The sequence below is a fragment of the Cyprinus carpio genome, chromosome A19 (genome assembly GCF_018340385.1).
Source record: "Cyprinus carpio isolate SPL01 chromosome A19, ASM1834038v1, whole genome shotgun sequence".
In the NCBI taxonomy this organism is placed as follows: domain Eukaryota; kingdom Metazoa; phylum Chordata; class Actinopteri; order Cypriniformes; family Cyprinidae; genus Cyprinus; species Cyprinus carpio.
The window spans coordinates 12,886,005-12,897,922 of record NC_056590.1 but is presented as its reverse complement, the minus strand read 5'-3'; the positions used below and the strand labels follow the sequence as shown (position 1 = coordinate 12,897,922).

Here is an 11,918-nt window from a genome sequence, read left to right as displayed (position 1 = left end):
TATGACACGTTCGACATATTTCTGATAATTAGGATGAGTTCAGATTTTACGCCCTTGGAGGGTTTTCTCCAAAGAAAAAATCAAATAATGTCATTCCACAAGGCCGATAGTAAAAGGTAGGATATTAGATGGTCACTTTTGTCACATGTTTGCGTGTTGGCGCGTCCTAGCCAAATCAATTTGAGAGAATTTAGGTAATTTATTTGATATGTTACCTGGCGTTTAAATTAAATGAGAAATATTCCTAAAATATATTCGTCTTTGGTTTACCAAACGCCACAAGAACCCTACACACGTTTAAATTTAATTTGAGTTTAAGACAATCTCGCTATGTTTGATAATTTGAAAAAAAAAAAAAAACTATAACAATAGGCTATTAACAACCAGAAGCGTGCATATTGTTCAAGATAAAATTATGATTAAAAATAAACTGATTGTCCTGCACCTTTAGAGTAGCTACCCACGTTATATGATGGGATGGGATTTAATTAATTTGTTTAAACTTTTATTTAAATTTAGTTTTCAGCCCTGTCCATCATTCCAAAACAATACTTTTTTTATGGCATAAGCAACGTCGGTTTATTTTTCTTTCCTTTTTTCCCCCTCGATAATTTACTTTTATCCCAATATACTGTCTTAACAGTATTTATTTAGCTTGTTAACACATACAGACACACACTGAATTAAAGCAAGCCATACATCACGTCTATTAGCAGTAAATCTACCACATTGCTCATTGAAAATCTTTTGTACGAAGAGCCATGAAATCCTAATTCAGTTCAGTTCCGTTAAGTTGTTTTACAACTGAATAGAACTAGCTTCTTTCAGTTCCATAGATATGAACTTCAAATGGCATCTAAAAGTGTAAGAAAAAGTAAGAACATCTGAATTCTCAGTGTGTTATTGTGGGTAAAGTCAGAGAGCATGGGCCTGGATGCTCGCACTACTCAAATACTACTGTAGAATGGCACGCACATGATGCGCTCCTATTGGTCGAACAGGGGACCAATGAGAGCGCACCTCCTTTCTGCTTTACTACTCTCGCTGACTGCTGCAGCGGCTGTTCATTCATTGGTTTTCAGCCACTGCTCTTCGGTACAAATCCAGGCGCGAAAAGTCTACTATGGGGCAGAATCACTTTATCCAGTTTCAAAATTAGAAACCGGAACACATATGCACCATACATTTTCTTTTTAGTTTAAAGGGTAAAAGACATGCAAAGAAAGGAAAATGTGGAGGAGGACTTCGTTCACATGAGGTATTTCGAGGCAGTTCGCATGAATGTGTTGTATACTGAACATTTTCTGATTCTGAAAACTTAGTTGATTATTACAGAATATTATTTTATGCGTTTAGATAGGCAGTCCTTTTGTCTGGGACGCATGTGGGGATTCTCCTCCCCTCATTCGTTGGTCAGATCGGAAGCTAATTTTCACACCATTGCCCCCCTTTTGCACCGTCCATTTCCTATAACGTTAGTCAACTTTCATATAGACTTTGATAATGAATAAGTACTTTATAGAATCACTAAACTTATACGTACAGCATGTTTGTGGGGTTGCTTTAAAATGCATGTTATTGGAAAGGAATGCGACCCGTTGCTCCACCCGTCAGGGGGGACGTTTTCTATAGGAAAACATTGTTTATGTAGGCTAGTATGCTTATTGAGGGTGGCATATGTCGGTTTGACGAAAAATATCTGCGGGTTTTCATTAAAAGCACCAGGATAATTTGCTGTTTATGCAGAATTAGGAACCCAGACGATAACACACATACGTTTTAAAAATAGCCTATATATTATATACAAACAAAAGGCTAACAAAAGCAAAAAAAATCTGCTTTCGCTATCGTCGAAGAACGCTGGAATTAAGCACTGTGTGAGTTGAAAAGTACTTTTTGTTCCGTTTCAGATTTCAGTTATATTTTTTTGCGTGTTTTCAGCCCATGCTTCCTGTTGAGCGAATGTATGGAACATTCTGTGCCGTCTTCGCCATGTTCATGCGAATAAATTGCTTTGAGAAACTCTCATGTAAGTTTCGTGCATAGCAAGCCGTTTTGTGTCGTGTAAACGCTGTTTTTTAACCAGTAATTTATTGGAAACAGACTTATTCTTCTTTCATATGGATATTGTTTTAATGATATTTTTTTGACAGTTTAGTCATGTTTATGTTCTTTGCTGTATTAACCACGGTGTATTTATACAGAAAATGGCGGTACCCAGTCACATCTTCCAATTCTTTTTTGTCTAAACTGCTTTCTGTGTTCACGTTGAAGAATTCATATAGTTCATATATTTGCTTTAACAAGCACATACAACAAACTTCTTTAGGTTACTAATATAATCCTCAGGAAGGTTTTGAGTGTTTAGTCATTAGTTGTTTAGACTGAAGGTTGCGTACGTTCATCTAGTTATTCATTCACTTTATACTGTTTCGCTATTTTGAAGAATGTTTGTTTTTGTTTTGTTTGTTTTTTTACTTTAAAAAATGTCAAATGTAAAATTAAAAGTTATGTAATTGAAAATTTGTATTATTATTGTTCTCTACACCATGTAAAGTTTGAAGTTTTACATATTTTCTGTGATGTTTTAATTTGAGATATTGGTGTTTTGTTAAGGAATATGAAATAATGATTATAATGGTGATCTGTAAAAGCAAATAAACACAACAAAAAGCTAAATAAACCTTGGCCTACATAAGTTATTTGTAGGCCATGGCCTATATAAGTCTATCCTTGTATAGTCTCTGAGAATTTGATTGTTGAAAAACATGTTTATTTACATTTATGTTTTATGAGTGGATATCAAAATTAAGATTTACCAGTATTCGTCTCAAATCATTTTAAGAGAACAGTTAGCATAACCTATGTGATGAGGTGGGCCTGACCTTTGACTGTGGGGCCTCAAGAATCAAAGCACTGCAAACTTTCCTCGTAAGCTATGAACAGATGATTGGAAATAATAAGTTGTGTTATGTAAATGTTTGATAACATGCTTGGTTAGAGGCCTGTTTGAGTGCAGTGTGTAATGTCTGAAGATCTTAACAGAGCTGTAAAACATGTCTAATCCTTTACTCAATGTCTCAAACAGAACAAAGCTTGATAGACCTTAGGTGTCACACACTTAAAAATATATATAAAGTGTTTCATAGCCTACAAAGGCTTTAAGGGTTAAGAATGCCCTCCATTCCAGGAAATTATTTTTATAAAGCACAATCATTAGAATAAATTGTACCTTATGCAATCATGATATTTTGAGTGGTTAATTTAAATCCAGAATTTATAGCTGTGTAGTTCGTTCAGAAATGGATACATTATTTTCTTTTTTCTGTCTTAATGGGTGTAGTTGCCATTGAAGACATGGGAGGTCATATAATGTGCTCTAATATCCTGATGTTCATTTGAATTGAGGGGTATGTAATTTTTTTTTTTTTAATGTAGGAATGTATTCACTTATTTTAATTTTTTTTCCATGTGTGCCCTGATAGGATGTTTATAGGTGGCCAGGTTGATGTGCATTGAAGAAAATCTAAATTCAAGGAGATTCTACAGAGACTTTTATTTAATGTGCCCAACAGTCATTTGAACGATTTGATTATTTGAAATTTTGAACTATTTTAATTGCTGGAATGGTCTGGAAATGTATTAACAAAAATGAGTAAAACAAGAAAAATATTGTAAGATATTGTACACAAGTAGTGGGACTTAAGTATTTAGCTTACTCTGTGTGCAAGTTGACTTATGTGAGAGGATGGCATTCGTTTTTGTGATATCCATTTACACTACATTTGGGTTTGTTAAAGTTTCTCAAGCAAATATGTAGATTGCATATTTAAAGATTTTAAAGTCATTGATTTTCAAGAATTTTAAAAAGCAAACAATTGCAGAGAAATACACGATTTGAAGATGACATAAGTACTAATTCAATAAATCACAGCACAATGAAAGAATAGTCTCCTATGCTCATATTAAAAATGTCTAATAAGAAACAATATTGATATGATCAAGGAGCTTTTTTTGTCATTATAACAATATACTGACAGTTGATGCATCCTGTTGATTGTGCATAAAAGATAACCTCATGTATAACTTTGTACAAGAAGTAGCACAATTATTAGAGTTCAGTGACTTGTAAAAGAGGCAGTTAGCGATTTAGAACTTTTAAGTCCTCCAAAGTCTGTTTTATAGTCCTTGTTTTCACATTTTTATGTGTGTATTCAAATGTTTTTAAATAACATTTTAGGGGTGTTGGTCTCATGTCACTTCCTGGCCACGTCAGGGAGTGAAATCTAAACAATGGTCTTGTCTCAGAACTTCCTTACTCTTCCACTCCACTGATCTGAAATGCCTGGATAGGTGAAAACAATATGGCCGACAGTCTAATGTAGCCAAGTGCTCCATACTGCTCTAATGGAGTACCTTGTGCTTGTCTGGTAGTTTAATATGGATCAACCATTGTATTGTACAAATTATTTCTGTATGATTTGTATTTAATCTTTATAGAAGGTGCAAATAAAGGCATTTTTTGTTCACATTTTATTGTAACAATCTGATAATGCAAAGTATCAATGTTCTTCTTTTCACCTGTTACTATTATTAATAATTATGACCCAATTATTGCATTTCAGATATTGGTATGTGTTTTAAGTTTAAAACCATTTCGAAAAACCTTTTTCACAGATATTCACAATTATTACTTGCTAGAAACTGCATTGCAGAACTTATTTCTTTTTCTTATTTCTGTTTTTCATACATTTTTTGTCTATGGTTTTTAAATTCAATATATTCAAAATGTTAAAACAAGTTGACAATTCCTGTATTGTACATAACTACTAAAAAAAAAAAATTTATTATGCTTTCATTCCCAGCTTTGAAGAACATAAGACTAAGTAGCACATCAAAGCATGTCTTGTCAGAATAAAAAGCACATTTATTTTGAGGTCTTTATTTCTTGAAAAAGACACAAAGCAACACAAATTACTGCTGAAAATAAAGGTATTTGTCACAGATTAATGGAGGCAATCGCAGCCTGCTTTCTGAAGTACATGATGCTCTGCCTTACAGATGTACAGCAACTCACACAAACTCTCAGTACTGCATACATACCCGCTAAAAGATGCCCAGTATATAGAAAAACTCATACCACACCAAATGAACACACTACCAAAACCCCCCCCCCCCCCACACACACACATAAAATTTGCATTTATGATCTCCACAAACCTTAAACTTACATACGGGGAAGTCTACAAATTAAGACATTTATTAAACAAATCTTTCTCTAATACAGTGAGTTTCCATGTACTTCATGTCTTTATAAATGTATAGCTCGATGCAAACAGGAAAAAAGAAAGAAGTCTTCAGGATCTTCTTAGTATCGTCCTGCAAAACACAAAAGTTTTATTAGAATGAGTGTACAATTAAAATGTACATGATTCAGTGGGCTAACAGGTGAATAATGGGATTTCATAAGTAATGCACTCTACAAGCTGTGGCTTATCAAGGAGGCAAGCAGGCATGCATTTGGGCATATGTGGAAAATTTAGATTGCTCAAGGCTTTTAAATCCACTCACGTGGGCTGTATGAACGAGATCTTGAGCGAGACCTGTACCGGCTGTAATAAGGTGACGGAGAGCGCCTCCTGCTGGAAAAGAGAATAAAGGATCAGAATTCACAAGAATGTCACAAACACTAGAAATGTTTGACACACTGCAGTATATATTCAGTGTTACCTGTATCTGTAATCATACTCGTCATAACGGTCGTATCTGTCATAGCCACGATCGTAATTCGACTCTCGTCTACGGCCACCGCTGCTGCTACTGCTGCTCCCGCCTCCGTTACTAAAAGTGTCACATTTGAAGTGTCATTACAAACCACCCATACTAGTTCAGCTTATTTGGCAGAAAGAGATTTTTGGCCTGCAAAATACTCACTGTGTGGGCCGACCCATGTAGATGCCTGGTGTGGGTGTGTGTGGACGTTTGGTGATGGAATAATCAACCCTGATGCGCCTCCCATCCAGCTCCATGCCATTAGCCCGCTCCATTGCTTAAGTGAGGGATAAATGGCCTTTTTAGACAGAATATACACTCAGAGCATAACATTTGAGTGCTCAAAGAAGGTCTGAAAAACATTAACAAAAATGTCTTAATGTTTAAGGATTAAAGCAACACTTTAAAAATAAACTGCCAATTGTTAGTTAGTTTTTTAGATTATGTATTGACTGGTGTTACCAAATGAGAATTTAGTGTTACCAGACTTTTTGACTGAAAATGCAGAATGATTAACTAACTGATCATTCAGACATAACTAACATATAGAAAAGAATCATTTCAAAAGAAACATTCAGTCACAAAATGGACCTTACTACTGGATTCAAGCAAGTTTTATTCAACATGAGTGCAATATGTAGCTAATTAAATATAAACTGCCATTTTTATGACTATTCAGACCTGTAAATCACAAATGGGCTGATATTTCCAGATTTTACCCAAATAAGTCGGTGTGTTCACTAGATTACAAAGGGTAATCTGAAGTCGTACTTAAGATGCCATTAAGTGAATCACTAAACCGCTTAGACCGTGAACTTGCGTTGGCAGGTCATTTCTATTTGGGGATGTACCTCTTTGGCATCATCGATGTGCTCATAGTAAATGAAGGCAAAACCACGAGAGCGTCCTGTTCGCTGGTCGTAGACAACATTGACACCGGCTAAAGGACCGTAACGTGAGAAGACCTCTTTCAGGTCTCGCTCTGTTGTGTACAGACTGAGACCAAACACACCCAGACACGTGTTTGGGTCTGGATTGGCCTGAAAGAGGGACAGAGGTGTCAGCACTAGAACACAGGACAAAAGATTCAGAACACCAAAAACTGAACAATGACCAAATCAAACACTGACTGTGTGATTAAAATTCTACATTCAACACCATTAAACTACACGGAAACAATTTGTTACAATTTTTACAAACATTAAAGGGTTACTCCACCCCAAAATGAAAATTGTCATTAATCACTTACCCCCATGTCGTTCCAAACCTGTAAAAGCTTTGTTCGTCTTTGCAACACAATTTATGATATTTTGGATGAAAACAGGAAGGCTTGAGACTGTCCCATAGACTGTCAAGAAAATAACAGTGTCAAGGTCCAGAAAAGTATGAAAAGGCATCTTCAGAATAGTCCATCTGCCATCAGTGATTCAACCGTAACGTTATGAAGCGACGACAATACATATGAAAAAATATTTATTTGTGTACAAAAAGTATTGTCGTCGCCTCATAACCTTATGGCTAAACCACTGATGGCAGATGGGAATATTCTGACGATGCTTTTCATACTTTTCTTGACCTTGACAGTGTATTTTACTTGGCAGTCTATGAGACAGTCACAAGCCTCCCGGTTTTCATCCAAAATATCTTAAATTGTGTTTCGAAGATGAACGGAGCTTTTACGGGTTTGGAACCACATGGGGGTAAGTGATTAATGACAAAATTTTCATTTTGGGGTGGAGTATCTCTTTAAATTTACATAATTGACCCTTTTCACAAGACTGTGATGACGCATTTAACAGTCACCAACATTGTAAATCCTCAAAAGTTTTTCATATTTGTATTTTTTTTTTTTAAATGTATGTACATTTATAACACTGTTCTTTGTATTATATCACCTTTGCATCAAATTACAAAAAACAGTGTCACGAAAACACTATCATGGAGTTTTTCTTTTGCTATTTGAGCAAATGAGAATGCAAAAAATATATTTGTGGAATCTCCCATTCACTGCTCTTCAAGTTAACCCAACTATGACGACTTCCGCTGCTGGGAAACCCGGGACTGTGAAAAGTGTCCATTATATCTTTGATGAAACATATTTTTGGAAAAAAAAAAAAAAAATAGACACATTGTAATTTATTTCTTTATCTCCTGTTGTGAACCTTCAAATTTTATACCATAGAAAACATTCACATGCAATGACATTAAATAATTACTGGACGTGATGGAAAGCAGCTCAACATTCCTTTCGTATGTAATAACCAGTCTAGGTTCCTGAGTGTTCATTGTCACACTATTCCAAAAGATGGATGTACCGTTTTCCATGAAATATTTCATTGCTTTCTCTGGTAGGGCGGCAAATCAACATAACTACCTAATTCTTGGAAATTTCTCTGGGTAACTGTGAGACAGTATTTAATAACCCCTGTTAAAGAGATTTTGATGCAAAAACAAACATTGCAGCTTTCCGTCCAACCAAAACATTTCTTAGGGCATCACAGTATGAAAACGGTCATTGCATGAGCCGTCTGAAGGGCTTCAGTCACTGCAGGAAGACAAAGCGATTCTTTAAAAAGCAAAAGTCACCACATGGACCTCTTAACCCCTTTAAAAGGCAACATTGAGACTTGTTTGGTGTAGTGGTTACTGTTAAAAGGTTAAGGAAGGTCCACATACCCTGGCGTCACCATGACTGTGCGAGTCTTTTTTGGAGTCATGGCTGTATGAGCTCTGTTGATGTAATAAGAAGGAATGAAAGGGGTTATTAAAGACAGTCATGCTCGTCCCCATGAGGCTGTGATGGGGGTTTGCATGCATTTTATACAAAACAGAAACACACCTATAAGACTAGCAATTAAAACATCACTTAAAAAAAAAGTTCTTGTTTTAATGCAAAGTGTGTGGGTTTTTTTTTTTAAATCAGAAAAACTGTCCTTCGCTCTCAGAAAAACAACAACAACAAAAAAAAACATACAAAATGGTCACTGGGGCTGTACCCTAAAAAAGTACATCTTTGTGCCATATTTAACCCTAAAATGGTACATTTTGAAAAGGTATCACCCCCCCAGTGACAGTGTGGAACCCTGTTTTCTGAGAATGTAGATGTCAAATCTATTAATTAAAAAATATGGTACCACATAACTCTATTAAAGTTAAGTATTAAAGTATAAAAGGGATAGTTCACCCAAAAATTACATTTCTGTTATTATTCACTCACCATCATGTTCATACAAACCTTTATTATTTTAATATTTGAAGCGGATGTCATAAGTAGATGGGGAAGATTTTAAAACGAGCGCTTCATTTATAAATTTGTATGACCTTACCTTCACGCTGTGGAAATACAAACTTTTAGAAGGAGAGCTTAGTTTTTAAATTTGTACGAGCTTAGTTTGGTATTTTGGAAATTTATAGTATTTCTGCTGAAAGATGACAAAGCTTTTTTTTTCCTCAAACATTGTTTATTAACAAATATTATTCCAAACATAATACTACCAATAAAGACTAAGATATTTCTGGTATTTCTGCTGAAAGTATGACAAAGCTTTTTTCCAACCTTTTTTTTATGAATACATTTTATTTTAATAAAATATATATTGCAATGATATGAGGTAACTAAACAATGACAATTTAATTTTTGAGTGAACTGTAGTTTCAAAAGCAGTAGTTTTGTTCGCTCTGAACTTTGAGCCCTATCCCATGATACTCACCCTGCTGCCAGTGTGTCTGCGGCGGTTAGACATGGGTGATGTGCTCTGGCTCCGTTTGCGTCGGCAGTCAGGGCTGTAGGAGCGAGAACGGGACTTCTTCCGGTGGGACTGAGATCGAGAGCGGCTGTAGCGGCGATTTGAATGCCGACGAGAGTGAGACCTGGAAAGGACCAAAAACAGACAGTGAGAAACGCAAAAGCAAGTTCATTTCTGTTCGTCTATCGAGAAAGAAATCGCTTCATGACATTCAGCTAATGTTTGAACTGACCTGGACTTGGAGTGGGATCGGGATCTGGATTCAGAACGTTTGGATGCTCGGGAAGGGCTGGGAGAGCCAGACCTGCTCTCCGCCTTGGGCTGGGGAAGACTGCCCCGCTCCGATTTGGATGGAGAGCGGGATTCCTAACGTCACAGCAATGGGTTACAACATTTACAAGTCGAATGTTCACAAAGCAAGCAAACTTACACAACTCACACCACACTGATAATTGCAGAAATCCAAACATTCACTTTATTACAGCTGTGGAGGAAAGTGTTAGAATTACTTAAATTATATCATGGAATTAAAAAAAAAAAAAAAAAAAAAGTTAATAACATTATTATCGATACATTTAAAAATGCTACAAAGTCATCACAGGTCCTTGTGATGCTTGTTCTTTAGCCGAATCACCACAGTAAAGCTACAAACATGCAAATGATCATAAAGAAGAGATTAGAAAGACACTTGGAACACAAATTCTGCATTTACTTAACCTACGGACTCATTCATTCTTCTGTTTTCAGTATACGCTATTCCTCTCTCTCAGGCATTTTATTCTTCGGTCTTCATTTGTTCAGTTTTCATTTTTCTCTCCTTTTCATTTCTTCACCCCAATCTGAAACCTCTTTTCTTTTTTCTGCTTTAGACACATAACGCGAGCGTGCTTCTATCTGACCGATCTTCCGTTCTTTTCTCCCCTTCCCACTTAACCGTCTGCTCTGTAAACATTTTCTCTCTGTAAAAGCCTTCTTTTATCTTGAACATTCTTCCACATTCTTGGCCTTAACTCTTCAAATCCTTCACCACCAATAACCTTAATGAAAAAAGAACATTCAGAGCAATTAAGTTCAAGGGAAATTTAGGGGAAAAAATTAAGTGAACCATTCAAATTCCACTAACGTTACTCCTTTTGAAATACAGATGTTTGTTTGGTTACATAATCATATTGTGTAAGAGAGAGAGGGTAAGGAAAGATCAGAAATGTTGGAAAGAGAAACCAAAAGTACTAAGGCTGCTATTGTGTGAATGCAAACTCGTGTTTTAACATATTGAAACACTTGTAAAAGTAAATTCCTAATCAATATCTGCTTCAGAAACTGCAGGAACGTTGTTATATAAAACATACATGCAGCTGAAAATCCTCACCAGATCCAACCCAGCAGCGTACGTTAATTACATTTATTTGACTTTCAACATCGTTATGGACTAATCCAAACATCTAAAGTGACTTAATATTAAATGTTTAACGAATTATTAACCGTTAAGTATGCATCAGCTGATCTTCCTGCTCAGTTAAATTGTAAATAAACAAAAGAAAGAGGCGGTTAACGTTAGCTGTTCACTAATGGAGGATTAACGTTACCGCAAAGACAAAGAAAGAGAGAATATCTGAGGTAAACGGCGGAACGGTTTACTCAGAAATAATGCTTACCCTCCCCTCGAATTGTGGCTCCTCGACATCACTCATTTTTATAGTATTAATGATTGGCAAAAGCGTGAAAATGAAGATGTTCTTCCTCAACGACTTCCGCTCTTAACCTAACAGCAGAAAATGGCTGACCAGCTGAAGCGCGCGGTGAACTATGGGAGGCGCGCGGCTCTACATATACGTCACATCCTCTTCAACGTGTGGAGATAGATAGATAGATAGATAGATAGATAGATAGATAGATAGATAGATAGATAGATAGATAGATAGATAGATAGATGATAGATAGATAAGGTTTTGTGAGTATACACTAGCAAATTATCATTACGATTTATAGATAATAATCAACATATCCAAAATAAAAAAGTGTATTGATAGACAGACAGATAGACAAAGAAGGCTTTGTGTACAAGTATACACTACCAAATTATATGATTATAAATTATAGCTTATAAATCAACATATCCAAAATAAAAGTGTATTGATAGATAGATAGATATATAGATAGATCATAGATGGATAAAGGTTTTGTGTTTAAATATACACTAGAAAATTATGTTTATAAATGATAGATTATAAATCAACATATCCAAAATAAAAAAAGTGTAATGATAGATGAATAGATAGATAGATAGAAACAGAGTGTGTATAAGTATACACTAGCAAATTATAAGATTATAATTTATAGATTAAAATCAATATATCCAGAATAAAATGAAATTTAAAAAAAAACAACAACACTGTACTG

The 11,918-nt window shown here is 35.4% G+C and overlaps 1 protein-coding gene and 1 long non-coding RNA gene across 6 annotated transcripts; one reads left to right on the top strand and one right to left on the bottom strand.

The window, feature by feature from the left end:
• Window positions 1-986: 986 nt before the first annotated feature.
• LOC122148811 lies at window positions 987-5,185 on the top strand. Its single transcript, XR_006162635.1, has 2 exons — window positions 987-3,410; window positions 3,486-5,185. It is a non-coding gene; the product is annotated as an uncharacterized LOC122148811 (long non-coding RNA).
• On the bottom strand, window positions 4,927-11,330 carry LOC109060114 (transformer-2 protein homolog alpha-like). Of its 5 annotated transcripts, XM_019077261.2 has the most exons (10): window positions 11,174-11,322; window positions 10,240-10,555; window positions 9,751-9,884; window positions 9,483-9,642; window positions 8,449-8,502; window positions 6,624-6,812; window positions 5,935-6,050; window positions 5,731-5,841; window positions 5,572-5,642; window positions 4,927-5,379 (listed from the first exon to the last, which is right to left on the bottom strand). In XM_019077261.2, the coding sequence occupies exons 2-10, from the start codon at window positions 10,249-10,251 to the stop codon at window positions 5,369-5,371; spliced, it is 858 nt and encodes a 285-aa protein (XP_018932806.1). In that variant the 5' UTR covers window positions 10,252-10,555; window positions 11,174-11,322; the 3' UTR covers window positions 4,927-5,368. The 5 variants fall into 5 exon arrangements, with proteins under 5 accessions (XP_018932806.1, XP_018932804.1, XP_018932805.1 ...); XM_019077259.2 differs by lacking the exon at window positions 10,240-10,555 and having other exon boundaries at window positions 11,174-11,330; XM_019077260.2 differs by lacking the exon at window positions 10,240-10,555 and having other exon boundaries at window positions 5,572-5,639; window positions 11,174-11,330.
• Window positions 11,331-11,918: the final 588 nt, after the last annotated feature.